Consider the following 26105-nt stretch of genomic DNA (forward strand, 5'->3'; position numbering starts at 1 on the left):
AAGACGTTGTTCAGACACAAAACCAACCCAGATGAGGTGGCAGGGCTTGGGCGGCAGAAGGAGACGCGGGCTGACCAGAGACAGCACCAGAAGGGAAAGGTGCAAAAAGAACACAAAGAAGCCGCGGTGAGACCTCACAGGCTACACGAGCGTTGATAGAACTGCGTAATTAAACGCACTCAGGCAGTACGATACCACTAGGGACAGACGGACGCGCACACCCCGACCTCCGGGACGAGCGAACTCCCGACTCTTGGCTCAGCCCTCCCGCCCTTGCCCGCTGCGCACGTGGTCGGGGCGTGGCAGCCCCACCTCCAGGCAATAGGAGCGTGTGCTCAGGGACGGGGGCGTGGCCACGGGTAGCCGGTGGGCGGTGGCACCCTGGGCTGGCCCTGCGCCCCTCCTGCCCGCAGCCACCTCCCGCCTCGCCCCGCCCCGCCCCGCGGATATGGAGCCGGCAGCCGGCGGTGAGTTGGGGAGGGGGTGTTTGGGACCCAACGGGAATGGGCTCTCGGTGCTTGCGCGGCCGCCTTTGTCGTCAGGGGAGGAGCTTCCCCCCTGCCCGCCCACCCCGGCCTCCCCCTGCCGTGGCGCGGAGCCAATGCTAAGCTGCGCCCGGCCACGCTCACCCGGCGGCGGGGAAGGATAGGAGGCTCGGGGGCTTGGCTCTGGGCTCGGAAACAGCTCGGTTGCGGGGGCCTGGCCTGTTCCCGGCGCGGTGCCCGCCGGAGCTGTGAGCGCCTTCTCCTTCCCCGCCGACGTGGGCAGCGTTCGGACTCTCGCCCGCCTCTTGCACCCCCCTCTGCGGGCTCGGGCGGCGCCGGGGAGGGCTGGCGGGGGGATGGGGGAAGGTTCAGGGGCGGTGCCCACTGACGGAGCGCGGCCTGGCGGGAGGGGGTGAGTCACCGTGCTGCCCCTTCCTGTAAAAGGAGGGCGAGGCGCAGCGAGAGGATACGGGCAGCCCCGGGACGGTCAGGGTGAGGGAGGATTCAGTCCCGGGGCTGCGCGGTCACCGTGTGAGCTGCCCCTTAAGTAAGAGTAACCGGTTCCCTCAGCCCTGAGGTGTGCGGCGGCTTGGAGACCAGCCTGGGCGGTCACCTAATGCCTTGGTGACCGAGGTGGGGGGTTAGAGGTCCTTCTAAGTGCTCCCCACGCTTCTGGGTCTGTCATGCGTTGCACTTTGCGTGGATATAGCAGAGGAAGCTGAGTTGCAACCCACAGGACCTCAGCGAGGCATTAGACGGGCTGCTCCGGGGTATAGGAAACCAGAAAGGGAAGTTGGAAGAGTGCTGCAGCCCTGTTCTCGTTTTCAGTAGTAATAAGCCTGAAAATAACAAATTTTCTTTAGGCAGCACTCCAAGCACAGGCATTCTTAATAAATGGCTGGAGCTAAGTTTACCGAGTAGCATACGGTTCACACCCAGGCTGTTCCAGATGGTAACTGTATGACCTGGTTTTGCTGGGTTGGAAGCATGGAATCAGTTTTCTGTTCAGAAAAGCTGCGGTTTTGGGAGGACTGCAGCACCGTATTTGTTGGGAACAAAGCTGATAAGACACTTTGTTTTGGTTTGTGGCCAGCCGTAGTATGCTGGTTTCCACAGTGATCAAGGTCTTCAGTGGTTCTAAATTACGCAGGTGCTAAAGGTAGGAGGAGCAAAAGGCAGGGCAGCTGACCCAAGCTGGCCAGCAGAAGTATTCTGTACCATAAATGTTGCTTCCACTCTAAACTGGGAATTTTGCTGGGACTCTTTCCCTCAAGATCCTCATCCCTTGAGGGTCTTGCCCATCCTGCTCTCCTGATGGCTGAGACTGTTGCACTGGAGCTGTGGTGCTCACAGTGTTTGATATCAGAATTATAATATAGTTTGCATTGGAAGGGACTTTAAAGATTATCCAGTTCCAACCCCTCTGACATGCACAGGAACACCTCCACTAGACCAGGTTGCTCAAAGTCCCATTCAACCTGGCCTTGAACACTTGCAGGGGATGGGGCATCCACAGCTTCCTTGGGCAACCTGTGCCAGTGTCTCACCACCCTCATGGGAAATAATTTCTTCCTAATACCTAATCTACATCTACCCTCTTCCTGTTGAAGACCATCACCCCTTGTCTTATTACTTCATGCCCTAATAAAAATTACCTCTAGCTTTCATATAGGCCTCTTCAGATGCTAAAATGCCACTATAAGGGCCCACTGGAGCCTTGGAAGCTTTTTACCTCAGTCAATAGCAAATACTTGTCTATTGTGATATGTATATCTTTACAGTGTCACTGTACTTTTTAGGATAATTTATATGAAATACTGGAGAATGTGATTTCTCTGTGAATCACACAAATAAAACTGTCATAAAAACTGAACTGCATCCTTAGTGTAGCTACTTAGAAACTTAATAATTTCAGTCTTTGAACAGGTTGGGGAAAACTGCTTGTAGGCATTGGGTAAAATCCTTTCTTCAGTGAAGTTAATAGCAAAAAACCCCCAAACCTACACTTGCACCATAGTTTTAAATTCAATAAATTCAGTCTGCAATAAGTTTTTTGATTGGGGGTTGCTAATTTTTTTAAAATTTTTAATCTTTTTTTTTTAAGCTGAGCAGGTTAGTTACCAAACTTGTCTTTATATATCAGCAGTAGAACTGTCTATAGAAACATTGAAGACAATGTCAAGAAAACTTACGAGTGAGGTTGTTTGGCCTGGAGGAGACTGAGGGGAACCTTATTGCTTTCTACAACTACCTGACAGGAGGTTATTGTGAGGTAGGTGTTGGTCTCCCAAGTAACAAGTGGTAGGATGAGAGGAAAGGGCCTGAAGTTGTGTTAAGGGAGGCTTAGATTGGATATTAGGAAAAAAATTCTTCACTGAAAGATTTGAAAAACATTGTAACAGGCTGCCCAGGGAAGTGGTTGCCTCACCTTCCCTGGAGTTACTTAAAAGATGAGCAGATGTGGTGCTTAGGGCCATGGTGTGTGTAGTGGTGAACTTGGCAGCTCCACACTTTGCGGTTGGACTTTGTCACAGAACGCTTACTTTGTATCTTTCAACAAGTCACTTAAGTGCCTTGTTCAAAATTAGCCTATCTATATCTAGGTGTCCTGCTCACCTACCCAAGGTGGTATACATTTCCTTGATATGGTTAAAGCTTTACCAGATGGTCTGAAGAAGGTTCCTCCTTAAATGTATGATGCACACTCTTACCAGGAGACACTTATTAGTTTTGGGTATCTGTTTGTTCTCTTCAGATAATCTTTTCACTTCCTGACAAATATACCATGTACCATAACCATATACCAAATATACCATATACCATAATATACCAAATTGTTCCTCTCTGTGTTATTTCCTCCGTATTACTTTTTATTTATCTATATGCTTTCTCATCACTACTACTTTGTGTTTCATAGCAACAACCTTTTTTCTACTGAGAGCAGGACATAAATGCCACTGCAGACTGGTAGCATCTCACCAGTGACAATTAAGTGACCTAAACTGTTCATTTCAGTAAGTCCACATAGTAGGCACCTGCCACTTTGCTAAGCATAGATGATTGTAACTCACTACAGTAAAATTTTGTGGTTTGAGATTGGTGCCAAATATTATTTAACCCTGGCATTTTTGTTTTGTTTTTGTATCTAGCAGGCTCTAAAAAAATGGCAGAAAGCTGGTCTTTCTTGGATACTTTTGAGTCAAACTTCAGGCCTCTGGTAGTGATTGAACTTGCAAAAGGCACCAAAAAGGAAACCATAGAATGGTTCACCAAACGGGTTGTGGACAAAAAAGCAAATGGAGGTGAGTATAGGATGATCCTCTGTGACATTTTGAAATCATGTTGGTTGTCATTATAATATGAAGACATATAGAAAACCAGTTTTCAGGCAGTTTGTGATTTAATTATGGTTTAGTCAATCCTGCACCATTTTGCATGTTTGAAGTTGCTTGATTTTATGCAGAAGTAGAGTTTCATGCTGTTGTGGTGAAAATGTAATAATCCTGTTAACCCACTTATTAATGTAAATGTTGGCTTAAGGTCACACACCTTTTGAACTCTAGAATGCTTTAATTTTCATGGTGAAACCCCGATAACCTCTTCTTTAGCATGTTTTTTTAAATCAGTTCTTATATTAATCACCTTGGGCATGTTTCTCGTGTTGCTCATGATACTTTTTAGGCCTTTCCAAAATGAAGAGACATGACATGTACTATCCTGTCCACAAGACTCGGTACTGTGTTGTTGAACAAAATTAAGTTTGCAGGAATCAATTTAAACATGATAAATTCATGTTGGATTTTAATTATCTTTTTGCTAGCTTGTAGCAAAGCTATTACAAGTACAGTATTTAATTACTTATTTCAGCATATTGTGAGCAATTAAATTTAGGCTAATTAATTTGCAATTTCTTAGACTTTTTTTTTAAACTATTTTCAGAAAGGCTGTTGTATGAAAGTATGTTACACTCAGTAATATTTCTGTAGCTATTGGGCTTATGACTACAATCTTGCTTTCAGGCCTGTGTTAGAGAAGTCAGGGATTTTTCTATTTCAAAAGTCTGTTTTCCCTAAAACAAGTGGGACTGTTAGCAGCAGCTCGATGTGATGCATAATGGGAGTAAATCCAAGCTATCCCTGATGTTCCAGTTCACTGTGAGTGCTTCCACAGGAACAGGGCTGAGTCAGGGGTTGTCCCTGTAAGGAGTTGTCCCGTCAAGTGCTGTTGAAGCCTTTCTTCTTTGTGCCCTTAAAATCTACAGCTTCAGCATTCCTGGTAACTAGGTTCAATATGATGGATGCTAAAATATTAGTGTTTTGAGACATACTCCTTGTGTTTGCTCTTCCTTTTTTTTTTTTTTTCCTTTAAAGGTGCACAACTGCTGGTTAAGCCATTGGCTACAGAAAATGGAGATGAAAATATTTATCTGGTTGGAGCTTCCCACTTGAGGCTGTTGCTGGGGGCTGAAACTGTGGGTTTGGTGAAGGAATGTAGTGATAACTCGATGAGAGCTTTTACATACAGCAGTAGAAAAACTTTCAAAGATTTTGCAGGTAAGTAATTTTAGGGCTCTCGTGTCATTGCAGAGCTGTAGCTAAAGATTATGAGTAATTATCCTGTTAATCTTTCATGGTCTTTCTATCCTTGGAATGGTAACAGTGAACAAAAATAGGAAGAACAAGCTATGAAAAAAATCTCTTTTTATCTCTGGAAATTCATATAATGAAGTTTGGTTTTTTTCTTTCACATGACTTTCAGTTTTTCCTTATAGTTTACTTTATGCTTTTGTATGCTTCAAGTAGAGTCATATTTGTATGGATTTTTTTTCTGAAATAAGAGAAAATTGTTGATAAACGTTCATGCAGGATTAACAATCACTGTATGAACTAGCATTGCAATTGAATTCTTTATTAACACCTGTGAGTTAGTTTTGAAGGCTTATTATCTTTAGTCTTGCTAGTACTTTTCATGTGCCTGTTTCCATGATACCTTTTACCACATTTTCAGTGTAAAGGTTCTTGGATCTGCTGCAGCAATAATAAAGCTGAGTTTTGTCATTTGTTTGGTGCCAGTTTATTCAACATTTCTTTCACTGTTCAGTAAGTGTTGTAGTGTCCTTTCATTTGTGACCTTGCTGTCCTGAAATTACGAAACCTTGAGAACTGTCAGTAGCAAAGGTGCCATTTCTGTTTCTTTCATGTGTTTACATTCTTAATGCTAATCTGACTTGTATTGCTATCAGATTCTGTAGTAGCAGCTGGAATTCCAGCTACTGTAAATCCTGCTGTATCTTGTGGTCTATTTTTCTTTTTTAAAACACTATCGATTTAGTTTTAACCAGAGTTCATTAGGGGATAAAACAGTTGACTATGCTTAGATGAGGTGAAAAATGTCTGCAAAAGCCTGTGTTGTCTTGTTCTCCAATTTTTCTCCAATATTTCTTGTTCTCCAATTTAATCATACTATATTCTTATACTTCGGATTAGAAATCTGTTGCTGTTTTAGCTTCTTACTTAGCATGTAGTTAGGGCCATCCCTGCAGTTCCTTATTCCTAAGGGGGAAGAAAAATAGAACTGGTTGTTATGTCAAGGAAACCAAATTCTATTTCCCTGATGAAAAATTGATGGGGTCGATAATAGTTTTGTTGCTGCAGCTCTTCAAAATTTGGGATTTTTCTGGGAGGTGTCTTATTGGTTTGCATTATTTCTGTATTTTTATCAGAACTAATTGTCTCAAATGGCTTAGACTTGTGTTCTATGGAGAAAGAAGAGCAAGATGCTGTGATATTTGTTCTGAAATGTGTATGGAAAAGGAGATTTTTCTTGATGTCTTACTGGTTTTTGTTATAAAAATAGTTTGGGAACTGTACAGCAGAAAGAGGTGTGGAGATTGTGATATTGGCTAATTGTGGATGCCAAAATGAAGAGTCTTTCAGCAGGGCAAGAGCGTGTAGTACTGGCTGATACACTATCCTAGCCTCCAGAATTAGTACTTCAGTGATGTCTTTGTCTCTTGAGTGATTTGTTTGCTTACTTAATCTGGGTCCTCAAAAATGCAGTGGCCAACATGTCCCAGCTATAGAAAAGTTCTTCCCAAGACATTTATTTTATAAAGTAGAGTGTTTACTAATTGATGTTGATGGGGAGTAGTTGTCATGCAGTTTTAATTTTTTATCTGATTCTGGTCATTTTTGGTAAAGCTGTCTTCTGATGCTGCATGATTTCAAACTGCATTCTTTTTGATTTAGATGACAACCAAAATTTCCTAACAATGGCAGAATGTCAGTATATCATCAAACATGAACTTGAAAACTTGAGAGCTAAGGATGAAAAAATGATCCCTGGATATCCTCAGGCAAAGCTGTACCCAGGAAAATCAATTGGTAAGCAATGTAGTTTGTTGCCTGTAACTAACTTTGTTAATGTAAGATAGTGTTCATGGTAAAAAAATCCTTAATTTTCCTGCAATTAAGAGAAGTCCCACTATTTAAAATCAGCTTTGTTTTCTCTCTTCTCCACACTGATAGGACAAGAGACAATGGGTGCATAATGCAACAAGAGAAATTCTAAATAGATACCAAGAAAGTGTTTTACACAATGAGAGTAATCAAATATTGGAACAGGGTGTTAGAGAGAGATTGTAATAACTGTGTCCTGTGTCTTTCAGGTCTTTACTAGACAGGGCCTTGAGCAGCCTATTTTAAGCTGGACCTACTTGGAGTAGGAAGTCTTAGATCAGGTGACTTCCAGAGGGTTTTCTACTCCAGATCTTTCTGTAAGGCTGAAACTATGCCCTTATATTCTTCTTAGTTGGATAATTTCCATGTAGATTGATGTCATGCATTATTTTTATAGTTAATACAAAAAAATACTTGTTTTTTAAATATTACATAATGATGTACTTGGACTGTCTCTGTGTAAAAACACTGGAATGAGGTACATTGTTCTAGAGCTCTGAATTCCACAATATGAAGCTTTTGATTAATTTTATTTCATTTATCCTCCTCTTTGCTTCAAGAACTCTCTCCTTTCATGGGAAAAAGAAGCACAAAAGCTAGTGCTATTTTTATGGCAGCTGGAACTAGTTCCTTGGCAGAGATGCCACAGTTTCGTAGCAAAATTCATCTTAATATTTGTGTGTTCTTTTAATAACAGTATCTTTATTTATTAGTGTTGATCATCAAAGAAAGAGATCTGTGCATATCAGTGGTTCAAGAAATGTAAATAAATGTAGATGTCAGATGAGTTTACATTGGTAATGTTGTATATAGCTAGGGTATTTTTCTAGTTATGTTAAGTAGATGATGTTGGAAAGTGCTAAAAAAAAAATCACACAACTTCCAGGGCCTCTTCTCTTCTGTTTTTGAATTTCTCTTCTCCAATACTTTTATAGTATTAGCTTCCAGAGCAGTTTGTTAGTTGCTTATCCACACAGCTAGGATTGCTTTCCATAACAAAGTGAAATACAAATTGTGGAATATTTGGTTTGTTTGCAAAGATGTGTTGTATTTTGGGGATTTGTGTAGACAAATAATTTAAAAATGTTTTATTATCTTTGCCATAATTAATACAAGAATACCTCTTGTCTTTAGTGTTTTGTTTCTGCTTTGTCAGTTTGATTTGTTTTGCTTTTCTTTGCTCAAATGCAAGTGCCAGATCTTTACCCACACAGCTACAGGTGACATTTCACTTCTGACCTGTAGCACTTTTTTGTTATTCAAGCTGGAAGTGATTATGTTGCAAACCTGTTGAATAGTTAATAGCTGTAAAAAGGTCACTATTTCAATGAACAGCACAGTTATTGTAGTAATGACTGCTTAGGTAGAATGACTGCTCTCTCTACTGAATAAATTTTAACTAACATGCAGACAATATATTTGTTTTAAGGATTTCATTGCTAGATTTATATCAAAGGAACTTTAGACTTAGTAAATAGGTAATATAGCCTGTTTGCTTATATCCATTTCACTTTGTCCTTTGAAGGAGGAGTACTAGGTACCTCTTCTTTATTTCTTAATTATTTAATTATTTTTAAATTATTTTTGTCCTTGTAGTGAGAAGATTATTGACCAGTGGTGTTCTAGTTCAGATCTTCCCACTGCATGATAGGGAAGAGTTGAAAAAGCTCCGTCACAGCTGGTATGGCCGAGTGAAAGTTGGCTATCAACCCTTAGGTATGTGAACACTTCCTCCACTACGAGTAAAGTGCAGGGTTTCTTCTGGAGAAATTTTCTCTTCAGCTTGTGTGAGAAGACCAAGGGTCCTTCCTGTTTTTAACTCCAGCATTTAGCCTCTATAGGAGTGAAACTTCTGAGTGGAATGTAAGTATTGTACCAAGAAGTCTGCTGTGTACACTAAGAGTTCACTTTTTCACATCCCTTATTACCCATTTCAGTTCACCTCCTCTAACATTACCCTTCTGTCCAAGTTGCTTTGTTGGCCATGTGAACCAAAGTCTGTGTTTTATTCACTCTTGGTTTTACTGATCTTGGAGTCAACAGAGTGACTCAGGCTCTGCCTAAGGAATCATCCACGTTTCTAGACTTGTAGACATGCACTGCTGAGGTCTCTTCATTGAATTTTCTTTGATTGTAAGGTGACTGTAGTGAATCATAGTACAATTGTTCTGGAGTGAAGTGCTGGGGTCTCTTGATTTTCTTTCCTGAGTCTGCAGGAGTTCTGTAGATAGGCCACAGTTTCCAAGTTGGAGCTAGGGGACAATATTTGCCTTTCAGTCATCTAGCATAGGGTCTTGAAATGGGAAGATTACTCTTCTATGGTTGGGCAAGTTTTTCTTCTTTCAGCATTTCCTGTGTAACCTCCTGAAACAGTTCAAGACTGGCTCGACTGGTGGCTCAGTGTCTGCAAGCTTCCATGTATCAACAATCTGCACATCACAGATTACCTGTCAGTAAAGCAGATATGGACCAAGCCATTGTTTTCTCAAACTGAGTCTTGACAGGAAAGTTCTTTAATGCCTGGGATTCCAAAACCTGCTTTGAGTTTTAATTTTGAGTAATTTCAGTTAAATTTTTAATCTGGCTATGTGGAAAGTTGAGTTCTGGGTTCTAAACCTGTAAACTTAACTTTAAAATAAGGAAAAATAAGCATTTGAATGGTTTCCTGATTATTAATATCTCTGTCTTGCAGTTGCTTGAAAGTCTTTCCTGAGCTTCAGGAAGCTAAAAGTCTAGCTTGATAATGCCTTCCTCCCGAGTATTGTGTTAGGGGTTGTTTTGTGTACTTGCCCTATTTATGCAGGGGAGAGGTATTTTTCACTGACATTGAATACACACAGAATTTCAAAGTAAATCCTGGGAACCGTGTTATGTATGTTTTAATTTAGGGATGTCTTTTATGTTGCGAGTTTCGAGTGTGAAAGGCTGCTAATAACCTAGATTTGAATTTTTTTCTAATAAATTTTTGCTTGAGAGGGATGTTGGAATTATGGTTCTTCTGTCTGCCTTCCGCTGTTGTTTTCAGAGACTTATCTGATTGGCAACTGTAAAATTTTGCTGTAGTGTTGTGTTAGGCATCATAAGCCATAAAAATATTCTGGTATTGCACATGAGGCTTTGATGTGCTGGTCTGTTACGGAGAGCACATTTGCAGTGTGAGTCCAGATGTTCCTGATGTCATGGCCATTTTGTTAAGCTGGTGAATACATAGCAAGTGACATGCAAGCTATCTGATTTTTCAAGGAGACAGATGAAGCTGGTTTCAGGATTCTGTGCTCCTAGGCATTTTTATGTCATACTATGTGGTGTCATTTCTAGATTCTGTTGAACAATCCTCCTACATTTTTTTTTTTGTTAGTAATGAGATGAGATCTTGTCTTTCTTGGAGGTAAGACATCTGTCATGAAATTTATCCATTATTAGTGCACTTTCCTTGTCTTTATAACACCCGAGTAGACAGCCTTTGTGAGTACAGCAAGAACTCTTGTTTCAGCTGTCTGCTAAAGGGAATGTCTCAGCCTGGGTGTGCTTTCTGGCATGTTTAAGATTTCCCTATGTATTTCCATTTCTCCCTGTAGTTTCTCGAGGGCTGGCAAAGCAGAACTAGTCCTTTTTGCCCCTAAGCAGACTGAAACAAATCTGCTTCCCAGGTGTACATATGCCAGGGAGAAGCTTCAGAAGATCTGTGTCACTTGCTGTTAAACTATTCAGTATAATAAAAAATTATATCTTCCATGCCATCCTTAGCCATTCATTGATAGAGTATGGTTTTAAGAATACTAGTGTTTTTGTAGATTTGTTCTTGTTTTTTTTATTATGGCTTTTATTTTCCTCTGGATATCCTCTGGCAAATATTTAGATACTCAACTTCCCAGCCATCGGAATATATGTATGTATTTGTGTGTGTATATGTATGTAACATTAAAAAATATTAATCTTCTGAGATTTTAGAACATGGGAGAAGGAACGATAAAAAAGTAATAATGTTCCTTTTGTTATTTAGAAAAAAAAATTGGGCCGGGGATTAATGTAAAGTCAAGTTTGATATTATAGTGACATCTACGTCAAGTGTAGTCTTAATTGATTAATTTTTCTCTGCAGATGAGATACGCTGCTACTTCGGCGAAACCATTGCTCTCTACTTTGGCTTCTTGGAGTACTTCACCTTTGCTTTGATTCCAATGGCTGTGATTGGGATTCCTTATTATGTGTTTGCATGGGAAGACTATGACAAGTACGTGATGTTTGCCACGTTCAATCTGCTCTGGTCCACTGCAATACTGGAAGTTTGGAAGCGGATTTGTGCCATCATGACGTACCACTGGGGGACACTGTTGATGAAACGACAGTTTGAAGAACCAAGGCCAGGTTTCCACGGTGTCCTGGGTGTCAATCCTGTCACTGGGAGGGAGGAACCAGTGTACTCAAGTATTAAGAGACAGCTACGAATATACCTGGTGTCCTTACCATTTGTGTGCCTTTGCCTCTACTTCTCACTGTACGTGATGATGATTTACTTCGATTTGGAACAGTGGGCTATGGATTATCACGAAGAGAATGGGTCTACCTTCAGCAGCTTGATGCTATTTGTGCCCAGTATCATATATGCTGTAGTGATTGAAATTATGAACCGTATATATCGGTATGCTGCTGAATTCCTAACGTCATGGGGTAAGGAATTTTCTTCTTCTTCCTTAAAGTTGCTGTGAGTTCATGTTCAGTTGAATGCTGAAGAAATTTCCTGATTACTCCTGTTTAGATTTTTTTACTGTGGTTTTAAAGTGATGGCTTTGTTAACTACTTAAATTTATTCTGAGTGTATCAAGACTGCATTTTTACATTTGGTCTCAGTCTGTCATGCCATCAAAAGGAGTGATTCTCCCTTCCTCCTCAGCCTCTCTTTGGTTCAGAAGTCTCCCTTCTCTGATACAGCTCTTTGCCTATATTGGCTGCAGAGCAGAGCAGAGGGACAAGGCAAGATGGTGACTATGGGATCTCAAGAGGTGGATGGGAGGAAGGGCTGTCCTGGCAGCTTGTGTCTACCACCTGAGCTTACAGAATAGTCCTTAGTCTACTGATATATCTGTTCAGAGGACAGAGGCACTGAGAGAATGGAACAAAATCTGAAACCACCAACTGAATGTCACATGAGCATGTTTCTGTATGCTGCATATATAATGAAGCCTAGACTTCCCTTCCCTATCAAAGTATTTTCCTCTGGGTAATCTCAGAAGAGGAGGAATGTTACAATATACTGCCTTTTTTTGCCCTTTGTCTGTGAGGTATTTAACAGATTGGGCCCTATGTTTTGTAACCTAACATAGGGACAGTGATATGTTAGTGCTCATTTTGAATTTTAGCACTTCTACAGACCTCTGCAGTCAATTTCAGACAAAGCTATTAAATGAAGCTAGCGGGGAGTTAAGTATTTTGTGTAGCTCAATATAGCATACATTTATAGAATCTAGGTTACTAAATCTGGAAAAGAGGAAAATTAACCCAAGAAAGATAAATAAAGAGGTAGATTGATGCCAAATACAGAATAAAAAGAGGTGTTGAAGAAGCAAACCAGTTATGCATGCCAAAATTATTTGCTCAGCATATTCAGCTTGACAGTAAAAGTTAGCAATTTCTTGATATGTCTGTGAATGTTTAAGGACTTTATTTAAATAATGACTTTTAAGTTAATATCTAAGTTTCAGTTGCCTGTTCTGTTTCATTTTTTCACTATACTGCAGGCTTTTATGCAAAAAGCCCAGATGTGTTGATCAGGTAGACTAAAATGTCTTTAACAGGTAATGCAAGGTTTTTTTTTAACCCAGATATTTTGGTTTTAAGCTGATGTTTCACATTCAACAGCAACAGTATTTATGTAACTGACTGACAGCTTGTGCCTTTTCTGTGCTACCCAATGTGTTTATGCTGCCATGCTGAGAATAGAATAAGGACCTCATTTGGCTGTTATACCTCTTCTCCCACCTGGTGGATTTTCAGCCATTATCTCACTTAAACAGGCTAAGCTGACAAAGACTAGGAAATAATCACACCTCTTGCACCCATTTGTCCTGAGAACTGATCAGTTAGTGAAAGCTAAAGGTGAAAATGGTGTTCAGTCAGCATCTTCCACATGTCAGGTCCAATCTCACACCTCTCTTAGAACAGAGCTCTGCTGTTTTGTCCTGAGCAGGGTCAGTAGGTGAGAGTCTCATTCCAGCCTTGTTGACACAGCTCGCACTAGTGTGTTGCCTTCTCAGTTACTGCTTAGCCAGGGCTTTAAAGGTGCAGTCTAACAAACTAGCAAAAAGAAGGGGGAAATCTCCCATTCACTCCCCTTTCCTCCCCCCTAATACCCAGCCTTGCTAAAACATCAGCTTCTGACAATTTATCTTGAATGAACTGAAAATCCTAATTTTAGAATGAGGAATGTGTCTGTTGAACTCAATGTTCTCTAGTGTTGCTTTAGAGATTAGTGTCTTATCTAAATTCCTTGCAGATGGATGGGAATATTTCTATGAGAATTCACTGGTTTTGAATGCAGTCCAGTACTGTTATATTCATTATGTATCCCATTTAGTTTTACAACTGTTTTCAGCCAAAGAAAAATAAATAACAAGGCCCTTTTTATTAAGTGTTAGGAATGATGTTTTTTTCCTATTACAAAACAGCTCTTCTGAGGAAGAAAACTGTAAAAAGAAAACCTGCTACAGTTGGAAAAACAGCAGAGTTGTAAACAAAAATACGTATATCATTATTAGGCATCCAATTGTCTTCATAAGTTGTGGTACTGATACAGTACAAATTAATTATGCCATAGAATATTAGAGGAACTATTTCCCCATAATCTATTAATTAAGTAATTTTAGGTTGTGGAAAAATATCTGCTTGCTCTTTGTATAACAATGTACTAGTACATGAAAAGTGCTTCTGCTGTTTTCTAATCAGTAATTTTGTTGGTGTTTTAGAAAACCACAGGCTGGAGTCTTCATATCAGAATCATTTAATTCTGAAGGTTTTAGTGGTAAGTACATAGTATAAGCAGCTTTAAAAATTGTTTAAAAAGGGAACTTGTCATGTGTTTTAAGCCTCACTGACCTAGCGTTTTGTTCAAGGCCAAATAGTAGCACAAAGATGAGAGTAAATATGATTTCTTTTGTGGTTGCAGTAAGTACTAGACTGTTTCAAAGGCCTCTTTTTATAGTAGAGAACTGGGGTTTTGTTTGCATTGATTTGTTCTTTCATTAGGTTTCTGTATATGTAAGTTACTCTGTTAATTGATGTGATCCTTTCTTCGACTGGGAACTATTCCTTTCACTTTTTGCAAGACATTATGGTAAACCAGGTTTTTAAAAGTTCATCTATTCACTTCCACCTGGACTAACATTCAGACAACCATCTAAAGGAGGCTGGAAATAGGTTTCTATTGGTCTGCTTCTTTGCAGTCTGTAGAATACACTAATCTTGTTTCTCTGGGGCCCTGAACAAGTAGGCTTTTTGTGTATATTTGGCTGATTTCGACATTTAATCTTCTTGTTTCCTTTTTAAAAAAGACTGTGTAAGTCTCTTTGCTATTTGTGTTCCTTTGGCTTTTCTCAGTATGCTTGCTTTATTTTTTTTTTCCTTTTTGCTTTAAATCTGCTTGTTGTCCATCATTTACTGGTAACCTCTAGAGTTAAAACTTTTGTACATATAATCTAGGGCTTTGTCTCTTTCTTTAAAAAAATCACACATTTTCCCCCTAGGAAATGTAAATAAAATGATTTTTAAAATTATGAAATGTCAAATCCAAGTCCCCCGATTTTCACTTTCACCCTGTGAGTGGCTCTCTGCACTCCCAGTGTTGTCTGTGTTGTGCATGAGTCCCAGTGAAGGAGCTCCAGCACTTAAGTGGGAAACTCCAAAACTTGATTATGAGTTTTCAAGAATAATACTGTGATCATATTTTTTTTTTAAAGGTAGGGAATATTTCTTTCTCTTAGTCATAAAACCTCTTGAAGTGGTTAAACATCAAGCTCAACTAAAATATATGATGGAACAGTTGTACATATTGAAAGACAGGACATCCAACACACATATTTGGATGAAATAGTTCTTTGGAAAAAATCACTATCCTAAATTAGGATCAATGTATTCCTTTTATTGCGTTACTTATGGGGAAGCTGCCAAAAGATGAGTTAAGTAGAAAGTGACAAGATTTTAATGTCCACATTTCATAATTGTAATAATCTTTGTATACTGTACTTTAAGAAAGCCTTAAGCTTGTCAAATGAAAATCTCAATAGGACCAATATTGACAATGAGGCTTATCTGATCTCAATTTTAAAAATGGTAAGGAAAATTTTAATGAACAGTTTACATCTGCATGGAAGCTATTTAGTCAAGGTGACTGTTAAGTTAGATTATGTTCTGCATTTGAACTTTTGAGTACCAGTAACAATTTTTTTTTTATTTGCAGTTCAACTTCTTAAATTGTTTTGCATCTCTCTTCTACATTGCCTTTGTGCTGTTTGATATGAAGCTTTTGAGGCAGGTGAGTTCCAAGAATATCTTGAGGATGTTGATGAATATAGAAAAATAAAGGATTGATTGAAAAAGGACTTCAGTTTTTAAATGCTTTTCTAAAATATTAGCTTGACACTGAATGTATTTGGTCTATATTTTTATACAAAACCAGCTTCCATCTTCCAGTTCCTCTAGCACAGTTACAGAATCATACTAGAGTGGAGCAGTTCTTTCCATCCGTATAAATAAGGAACTGTTTTCAAATAAATTGGTTATTCCCTGACATAGATGAGGCTTGAAAATTTTAATTTCATTCTGCTTTCCCTTTATGTTAGAAAATGGTTTCCTCTGTAATTTTCTTAATGAGAGAGGATCTTTCTCTTGAGGATAGGAGCATGATAAAGTTTATTACTACAAGAGCAGCTGAGAATAAATAAAAGCAAAAAGAATTTGTAGTTGGTATTTTAAATCAGCTTTCTTTTCACTTCTGCACTCAAATGCATGAAAGTAAGGAAGGAAGGTATAAGGAAAAGATTTTTTCTCTAAGTATTAATGGAAAAACCAAGAACTTCAATTCAAGATCTCTGTTCCACTAAAGGGGTCTCTAGCTAAACACTTGACATACCTACATTAGATGTGACATGAACATTTCTGGAAGATACACTAAGGTAGAGAACAAGAAAAATATTTAAAAGTTAATTGTTTAGCTGTTTGGCTGTGGCCTATGTTAATTGTGTATCTTTACCCTTTGTTGGACTTTGGGAACTGTGTCCAAGATATATCTGTATTCAAAAACGTTTAGGCATCTAAGTCCTATTTTGTCCTTTTCAGTAAAATTGCGAAGAAGGGTAATTAGAACACCTACACTTTTCATATATTATTGAAAGTGTTGTTAGGCTGGCCTGTTTATGCCATAGTATAACAAATTACAGCGTTGCTAGAATGCACAGAATATAAAGTATCATATTTTTATCACAATTCTATTAATTATTTTTTTTTATTTAATTTTTTTTTAAACAACTTCAGAGCTTGGCTACTTTGCTGATAACTTCGCAGATCCTTAATCAGTTTGCAGAATCCTTACTTCCTTACTGGCTCCAAAAGAGACAGAAGATGAGGATGAAGAAACGTGTGCATACTCTGAAAAAAGATACGGACCTGTCACTAGCTGAACAAGTCAACTTGGAGAAGGAAATGGGCACCTATTTTGTACGTTTTACTGCTGTAAAAGAGTAAAAAGATTTCTGGGCCATAGTTTACAGAGACATCAGCCAGAGCAACCTGAAGTATTTCTGGCTGTCTAGCCTGGCAGCTTATTTCCAGTCCCATCAGTTTTATTGGTAGTATTGTTCATATAGCTATATGGTGATATAGTGCTTGATCCCAGTTACACTAGAATGAAGGAGTAGGAATGAAGAGCTGCATCAGGAGCTACCTAAATCTGTAATGCTAGAAGAATTGTTGCTGTAATATTCCTGTAATCTCCAAGGGTATCCTGAAAGGGCTAGCAGGATAAGTAGCCTGGCAAAGGGAGGGGGGAGGCTGTTTCTGTATTAGTTTGGGTTTGCAGTGATACTAGTTTAAACTGTTAAATAAACCTGGGAGATTTGGCTCATGTCTGGGGAGGGCCAGAAATGGAAAAGGCAGACAAGACCAACCAGTACCACTGTAGGAATCTCTTGCTTCTTGGCATTACAGCTTTGGCATTTTCTGTTTCCCTGATTCCATTCCTGACCACTTCTGACCCAGTACAATTTTTAAGTGCATTTAACAGACTTCTTGCAATTTGTTACTTGCAGTTCTAAAGGAATTGGTGAAGTAGACATTACTGTGTATATTAACTGGCTGACAACTTGCTTGATCACGTGCTGCAAGCATAGTCACAGGAGTCTTAATACTGTGTGTTTTATATTTTTTTCAGAATAAGAATTCTATGTAGATAATGTTCTTTTATCTAGAAGGCAGAGAATTTTGAAATTTGATAGTTGGTTCCTCTCTTCCCACATTAAGTGCCATGAGATGGGAACAGGAAAAATAAACACTACCTTTGCGATTGAGAAGCTGTAGAAATGTTAATGCTTGTGTTCCTCTGGAGAGATTGGTATTTCCCTTATTTTATATAGAGGGAAACAGATTTAGAGAGCATGTACATCTTACAATGGAGAGCACAGCAGAAATCCCCAAGCTAGTGTCTGAACTGATAAAGCCCAGCCCAGCACTGTGCCAGCTAGGCAAGTATAGTTCCAAAAGCTGTGTTAGCATCAGACACTGATATGCCTGACCAGTTAAGTTCTACCCCTTAGACCCAGTGCTTCTTGTGCAGAGCTGGATCAAATGTATCTGCACCTGTTGAACCATTCTGCCCTGAATAATTTTCCACAGAGACCCAACAGGTGAACTGCAGATTTACAAGTTTGTCTTGGAGATGTCCTCTGTTGGCCTCAGTTTTGATTCAAGACACTGTGTCTTAATTTTATTTTCAATTTAAGGATTTTAATTGTGCCGTGCTTGTGAATACACAGACCATTGGTTTGTTTGCAAGTAGGGAGCTGTCAGCAGACAAGACTATTTCTAAAATTAAATCTGTCACAAGGGGGAAGCATTTGTCTATGTTTAGTAACTGAAGGGTTCAGCAGGAGTCTTGACAACATTCTGCATTTCAGGCTTTTTTGTTTTCTTTGCTTAGTCTTTAACATTTAATTATCTTTTTTTTTCTACTCCTTCTCTTAACTTTTCACATCTTTACCACTTAATGCAATTTAAGGTTTAAAAACATCCTGCAAGGATTATGTTTTTTGGTTTTTGGGTTTTTTTTTTCTAATTTCTGCTTCTCTCCCAGTTCATTTTCTCCCTGAATTTTTTTTGTGGATTCTGTTACCTTGATGCTGTAGCTCATGTGCTGCCCTTGTGTTTGACAATGGCAGAGTCTGAAATTTCTTTGGCATTGTAGCGGACTCCTGTTTTCTTGCACAAAGCCTCATGTAGGAGAAAAATATTCCTTTTCTTCTCATACTCTGCTGTTCTGAAAGTCAATAGGTACTGGGCAAGGAAATGAGGAGAGAGGTGTGAAGAATCAGTGGGAACACTGCAGTTACCAGGATGAGCACAAAGGGAAGCATCACTCCCTGCCTGCAACAGTTGTCTGAGAAAGAGACAGGGACAAATGTGTGACTGCCACTCTAGTCCTTACTAAAATTCAGACCTCCTACAGAACATTTATGTGGAAAAATCTCAATGTTTTTTACAATTGGGTAGATCCTCGTGGTCTGATCTGCAGATCAGTTTGTCACTTAGCTATACTGTATTCCTTGAAAATGAGCTCAATTGAAAGATGCAGCTAATGACAACCCCATGTTGATTTCTGAGCTTTCAGGGTTCTACTGCCTCTCTCTGTTTGCTAGAAAAAAAAGCACTTCGTGCTGGAGAGGGCACTTAGTTTACCAGATATAATCAGTAAAAAAAGATGAGAGAAACATGTCTCAGGTCCATGAAACCAAAACCAGTTTTATGTGGTGTCTGTATTAATTTCAGTTACAGTCAATTCTTTGTTATTTCATTGTTGAGAGAGGGCAACACATGGATCTGGGTGAATACCAGCTAGCTGCATCCCAGCTTAACTTGTTCATCCTTTTGTTTAGTGGACACTTTTTCTTTAAAAATGGTTTGTTTGATCCTTCACTTGCTTAAGTAGTAGCTGCAATAATAGAAAACTCTTATTAATACTACAAAACTAATATGATAATATATTAACCTACATGTGAGTACTTGGTCAAGATTTAAGTACCTACATTCTTATTTTAAAGATCAGGTCATAGATGTGTGTTTGCCAAAATAGGACTCTTTGATTGCATTAGTTGTTCCTTTCAAATCTCAGTGCTGCATTCAGTCATTTCAGCCTTCAATTGAGCTGCTGATTCTGACTTAATGTTCTGACATAAGTGAGCAGAATTACCAGGAAAGGGTTGCTGATGTGCCAGGCTACCATCCTGGCTAGGTGTTACATGGACAGTCTAAAATACTGTTTTCCTGTTCCTTCTGAAACTGTTTCACTGAGATAGTCAGGAACTTGAATGGGATTCATGTGTATATGCAGCTACTTCATGTAATAATAAGTTTGACTTGCAGAAAATGCATTAGATAATAGGAGAAAAACCCTTGGTCTCCCCTTATTAAGAAATTTTTAGTAATTGAATAATTCCAAATTAACAAGATAGGGTTTTCTGCTGTTTTTGTTTTTTATCACTGGTCATTCCCAAATGACTGATTTGAATAAGTGTGTTTATAACTATTTTGTTAATTCTGTGCTTCTTCATGTATTTCTGTGGGTTAAAGTTGTTCTTATTTTTGCACTCTGTTTCAGGGTACTTTTGATGATTACCTGGAGTTGTTCTTACAGTTTGGCTATGTGAGTCTTTTCTCATGTGTTTATCCACTGGCAGCTGTCTTTGCAGTGTTAAACAACATCACAGAGATATATTCTGATGCTTTAAAGATGTGTAGAGTTTACAAGCGTCCATTTGCAGAACCTACAGCAAATATTGGTGTTTGGCAGGTAATTTTTGTGTCTTTTTTTTCCCTATTGATTCATTTTTAAAGAAATTCCAACAAATGTATCAAAACTGCATGTTTGACCCATCAGCCACTTTAAAGTTTAGTAGGTATTTTGTTCTCTTTGATGCCTTAGGATAGTATATATCCAGCTCTGTATCCAAGTGATTTTTTTGTAGGGTTTTTGAGCACATGTCTTTTAGTTGTGTTTGGTAAGAATACAAATCCTTCCTCCAGTCCTTGTACATGTATGTATAGTACTCCTGGTGCAACTGCAACAAAGCAAAGCTGCCAGACACTGCCCAGCTCTCTTCACAGCCACCATACTTTATAAAAGATAACATCTGATGCAGTCTCAGAAGCATGGTGCTCAGCAAGAGTTTAAAAAAATTGAAAATGGTAGATAAGTAATTGAATTGCTGAGCCATGCTTGACTGACTGCCCTTGTCGTAACTGGTACTCAAGCTGACTAATTTTAAAATAACCTGGATCCAGCTCCAGAAGAAACTGGACCTTTCTGCACAGCCTTAACATTATGATCTATCTAAATACATACTAGTAGTACTGGGGTAAGGGTTGTCTCTCCTTGGTTGTTTGTCTGTGCAGTCCTGCTAGCACCAGCTAGTTTGGAGCTTTCTGAATACACTACATCAGTGAACTCATTCTGACTATGAATAACCCTGTAAAACTCCTCTAAAACCAGAGCCTTTTTTCTGAACAGAAAAGCAGTTATAAAATTGCATCCAGAGACATTAGTATTCTGTAATAGCAGTGGCCTGGTGAGGAGTGTGAAGTACATTGGAGGAAATTTCTGGGCAATGATCCATATTCTAGTTTTATTTAACAGATTTTCTAATTATAACAGCTTTTTCTATTTTTTTTTTTAATGTAATGGAGGCAAAGATAAACTAGTGGGCTGTGCATTTTGGTGGGGTTTAAATATTGGTACCAATGGAAAGAGATGGAAGATGAGAAATGAAATCAGGATACCTCTAATGAAACATGCTATAAAATCATGCAAACCAAATATTCTCAGCAGTGTTCTTTCAGGCATGTACATATGACTTACAGAAGAAGTCTTTGAATATTAAAGCAATTCAGTTGTGTAAATTATAATCTGATTGTTTTAACATTTGATGCATTTTCTCAGTCCAATTCTATGCTGTGTGGTGTTTGTAAATTACAAATAGTGACTTAAAAATTTAGTTATCTGTTTCATGTGCAAAGTCAGAGCATTGGCTTGCAGATTTCTTTTAAAGGAATACAGGAATTATTTTACCAGGTGAGCTGAATCACCAGATTGTTGTAATTCACTGTAACAATTGCTACAGTTCATCAACAGTCTTTCTCATTCCAGAGGGGAGCTTGGAACAAATAACCATATAGGACTGCAAAAGTAATTGTCATCCTGTATTAGTGTTTTCAGACATTCTGTGGGAGCTCTGTAGGCAAAAGCTTCTCAGACTTGTGCAATTACATGCACTTAAATGTTAATCTTTCAACAAATTTCAGATAGTATAATTGGTTGTGATTTTAAAAAGACTTTCTCAGCCATCCTTACATTTTCCAGTGAGTTAACATTTAGACAAAACCTCCAAACCCAGAGTGTTTGGACTGTTAGGAACTTCACATTCTTTCCTTTATCCTGAAAGAAATTTATGTTCAAGAGTACAACTTAAAATGACTACATACTCATACATGTTCAGGTTGAGTTGTGAAGATACCAGGGATAAGGCTGCTTTCCTGTCCACTTTTTTTCCTATAGGATTGTTCCAGATTTTTCAGGAGGTGATCTGGCATTACATTAATGGTCTCTAAGTAAGGTCTTTACCATACTGTGGAATACTCTTTAACTTCTTCACAGCAAACACACATACACTCACATAGAGAAATCAAATTAGAGAAAAATTCAGTGTTGCCAGGTGGTCTTTTGTGGTATTACAGAACTTGTTGTGGGCTTGTCCTTGCCTGGTTTCAAAGCTAATGAAATCTGCACTGCTTGCCAAACAAGTCCTATGTTACGTAATTCAAAAGACAAAAGCAAATAAAAAGTTTAAATAATGGTTCTTCTGGGGCTTTAATGAAGAGAAAGACGTTCATAGAATCATAGAATAGGCTGGGTTGGAAGGGACCTCAGAGATCATCGAGTCCAACCCGTTGTCCAGAACAATCTGGGGACTGGTAAATTAAAAGTAAGAAATATAAATATATTTGGTGGGTTTTTTTTGTTTGTTTTTTTCAGTTGGCTTTTGAAACTATGAGTGTAATATCAGTGGTTACCAACTGTATACTGATTGGAATGTCTCCACAAGTGAATGCCCTTTTTCCAGACTCAAAAATGGACCTTATTCTGACTGTGGCATTGGTGGAGGTAAGTCTGCATTCAAACACTACATATGTTTCAATAGCAAATAACTTAAACAGCAGTGGAAATAATACCAGGAAGTAATCTCCTCCCACAATATTAAAAGGAAGTTAAAATTTATCTCTGAAAGAACTGTTTCAAAGTCTTTTTGTTTTATTTGTTCTATGTATTTTCATTTACTGTGAATGTTGTCGATATACATCCCCAAGATACCATGTATTTGTTGCTTCATGTATTTCTAGAATTTATTAGTGCTATTTCAAGAAGCAAAATAACCATGTTGTTGTGAAGTGGTTATTTCTCTACTAGTTGTGACACCAAGATATCTTAAAAAGACCTCCTACATAGTCTTTATGGAAGTTTCCTCTAAGGCTTATCTAAAACAAGCACATATGGTGACTATAAATACTAGTAATTGTAATATCATTTTTGTTTTCATCATCTCCTAATTCCTAACTCTTTGTAGTAAGCACTTGAGTGTTATTCCCTTCTAGACAGGGAGGGATGACTATGAGCATTTTGTATAGTAAGTGAGATTGTAGGACTTTGCCCATATGTTCTGTCTTTTGGAGCTTTCTTGCATTGCATTTCACTGACTTTCATAATTATGCTACTTTAGCTTTTAGGAACTAGATTACTTTCCTTCTGGCAAAAAGCCAGGGTTATGTGTGTGGATTTAAACTGCATTGCCTCGTAGGAGTGGAGCACGAACTTCTTTGGTGTTGTCTTTTACAGAAGTTAAATGTTATGTGATGAATTATTAGCTTTCTTTTGAGTTTTATTTTTCAAGTCTTAAGGTTTACAGAGTTAACTGTAAATATAAATCATGTCAAGTGCTTTACTTAAGTTCAAGTCTGCAGACAACCTGATGTATTCTTCTATTATGCTTGTGTGAACATTTGCATTAAGCTCAGTGATATATTTTAATATTAAACTAACTTGGCAATTTAAATGTAATGCATTTGGACTACATATTCAGAGAGATCATATTATGAAAACCATGTGACTGAATGTGAAGAGTATGGATTTATGTCAACTTAAAGAGATGGTTTTTTGCCTTTGCTTCATGGTTATTTATTCCCGTCTTACATTGGAACTTTCTTTTATCTGGTGAATGGTGAATCAAATAAGGGATTGATCTGGGAGAAGCTGTGTCTGACCCAGTTCACTGGTGAAAGGGAGCTGGGCAGGAGCAACTGTCTGTGGAAGACACAATAGTCCTGTAGGTGTGTGCTGGATGAAATGTGTGGGACTTGGGTACCACTGATTCTTTTGTGTATTACTTTGTTTGCTAGGAGATAGCTCAGCTATGAGTGGGGCATGAACTGATAGTATTCCCACTCACCTTTGCTGTATTAATGGTTAGACTGTACATTTCAGCTGTAAAGAAAAATTCAGGAACAGAATATATCACACTAAACCTCTAGGACAGAGTTGATGCATCTAAAGCGTATCAGTGTCAGGGTACGAAAAAATTCTGCCGGAGTTGTCAGGGTGTTGATAGAAAATCATTTTAGATCATCTAGTAGAGATAAAGAAACATGGTGCAAGGTGAGTAATTTTACTTTCTGGTGGTTGTTGCAGGTGAAGATGGGTATTTTACAGTGTGTTCATGCTATTTTGACAGTACCCTGGCAGGAAGTGTGAAAATGCTAAGGAACACCAGAAACGTCTGTTAGTAGGCTACGTATGCTTTCACATGTTAAATCAGTGGGGTAACCTACTTAAATCTTAGCTGTCATTAGATATTTATATGAGGTTTAAGTACTTGAGACTCCAGTTTAATATTTATGTATCTGTTTGATGCAAAGCTAAGAAGAAAATTGACTGTTCTTACCAAAGCCAAGCATAGGTATTAGCAATGTCCTGATTTTTTTTTCCACCAAAAATATTAGTACTTTTTAATAATAACACTAAATCTGTTTAAATGGAAATATGTTTATATGGCAACATTTGATATTGCTCAGTACAGATATAATGAAAAATGTGAGATTCTTGTAGGCATTCTGTACTCAGTCCCTGCAGATTTATGCAAAATATTTTTTTCCATTAACAACTTGTCTACAGTTTTGGTGGAAGTACATATTGTATCAGCAAAGTAAATGTTAATTAAATAGAATAAAATATTAAGCACTTCATCATAAAAAATGGCAAGCATTAAAATAATAACAATAGTTTTAAAGTATTAAAACAGTTATTTATTTTCTTTTTTGAACAGTTGACCTATTTTCATCAATTCAACATCTGCTTCCATGGCAACATGATTTGAACTAGGAGCAGAATCATGAAACTCCCCTCTTTTACTTATGGATGGATGCTAACTGAGTACAGCAAGTGCAGTTTTCAAACAAAAAGAAGTAGGTGAATGTCCTTAAAGCAGGAAACAGTATACCCTTACTAACAGAATTATTTAAAAATAGTTATATCCTGTAGTGTGTTTAATTCTTCAGGCTTTACCATAGGTGCATACTTCTGGTGTGAACCATGGGCAAAAAGTAGGACGTTCCAAGCAAGTGTCTGCCCTTGTGTGGAACTTTTCCCTATCACCTCTGACTACTTAAATAGATTGGAAAAAAAAAAAAAAAGACGAAAGTACCCTGAAGAAATTTGGTGAATAGTTGGGGAGCTAGGTTAAAACAAAGTGTGTCCTCAGTTCTGTAGTGCTTTTTTTTTTCTTGGAAAATGGTTGACAGAGAGTTTTGTTCCTGGCTGCTATTTCTTTTCAGTGTAGACTCTCATAAATTCAAAGAATGTTAAATGAATCAGTTTCAGAACTACTCTGAAAGTTGAGTCCAAGAAATCAGTTGTATGTACAACTCTTAGTAGTGATTTTTAATTTTTTTTTTAAATAGTACATCAGTAAGGGTGTTTTGAAGCAGTAGCTGTAAAGTACAGCTTAACATCAATATATCCTAATCTCCAAAAGCAACTGTGTATGCAGCACTCAGATGTAGCAAATGAATTCAAATCTTTTACGCAGATGTAGCTCTTAGCCTGCATGTTTTACCTCACGTCAAGGCATTTGGGGATTAGCTCGGAAATACTAATTAAAAATGGAGGTCCCTCTTGATACCTGTAGTATAAAATCTGACCTTACAATCTACAAATATAATTTTGAGAATAATATAATCATCTCTGTTATAGATGAAAACTAGGACCTTCACTTAAGGACAGGACTGGTGTATTTGCAGTAGACATGACTTAATAAACAGTTGGGCTGTGTGGATTTAATTTCATGGGGTCCTCATAAGGATTTGAAATAGATCTTCATAAGCTTCATAAAAGTACAAATATATTTAAAAGTCAGTTTTGTAAGAGGTATGTAACTTTCTTAAGCTTTGTATTTCCTTTGTGAGGAGGAGTTGACAGGCCATTTATCAAAGGCTGGAAAGCAGGAATCATAGCTTGTTAATAAAGCAGGAAAGTTAATGATGTTACCTTTAAAAGTGTTAGCTGATCCAAAATCAAAGTGGCTGGGAGTTGCCTGGAACATCTGCATTTCTCTAGAGTTCCACTTTATTAAAGAGTGTTTCTCCATCAAAGGCCTCCTGGTGTACAATAGAAGCTCTTTGAGCTTCTGCTGAGCTCTCCTAATGAAATGCCCTCAATATTCAGTTAGCTCAGCAGTAAACTTGTCAGTTATTTCTGAAATTAATGTGCCAAAGAAACTGGAAAACACTACCAGGGTCAAGCACTTTGGATTCTAGTAAATGAGAAGCTTTATTTGTCATCTGGTCATCTATTTGTCAT

The 26105-nt window shown here is 38.3% G+C and overlaps 1 protein-coding gene across 11 annotated transcripts in view; it reads left to right on the forward strand.

The window, feature by feature from the left end:
- Window positions 1-351: 351 nt before the first annotated feature.
- The window catches only part of ANO10 (anoctamin 10), a 118388-nt gene continuing 92634 nt past the window's right edge, over window positions 352-26105 (forward strand). Inside the window, exons 1-13 of one of the 11 annotated variants that reach the window (XM_030446118.1) lie at window positions 420-467; window positions 2629-2757; window positions 3403-3499; window positions 3635-3787; window positions 4856-5038; window positions 6734-6868; window positions 8540-8659; window positions 11045-11614; window positions 13906-13961; window positions 15396-15470; window positions 16469-16651; window positions 19803-19994; window positions 22233-22361. In XM_030446118.1, coding sequence (XP_030301978.1) covers window positions 3649-3787; window positions 4856-5038; window positions 6734-6868; window positions 8540-8659; window positions 11045-11614; window positions 13906-13961; window positions 15396-15470; window positions 16469-16651; window positions 19803-19994; window positions 22233-22361 — 1782 coding nt within the window. In that variant the 5' untranslated portion in view covers window positions 420-467; window positions 2629-2757; window positions 3403-3499; window positions 3635-3648. Of the gene's footprint in view, window positions 468-619; window positions 734-2628; window positions 2758-3402; window positions 3500-3634; window positions 3788-4855; window positions 5039-6733; window positions 6869-8539; window positions 8660-11044; window positions 11615-13905; window positions 13962-15395; window positions 15471-16468; window positions 16652-19802; window positions 19995-22232; window positions 22362-26105 lie in introns of those variants that run through there. The other 10 variants (XM_030446119.1, XM_030446122.1, XM_030446123.1 and 7 more) reach the window with 10 other exon arrangements.

Source organism: Calypte anna, chromosome 2, assembly GCF_003957555.1.
Source record: "Calypte anna isolate BGI_N300 chromosome 2, bCalAnn1_v1.p, whole genome shotgun sequence".
In the NCBI taxonomy this organism is placed as follows: Eukaryota; Metazoa; Chordata; class Aves; order Apodiformes; family Trochilidae; genus Calypte; species Calypte anna.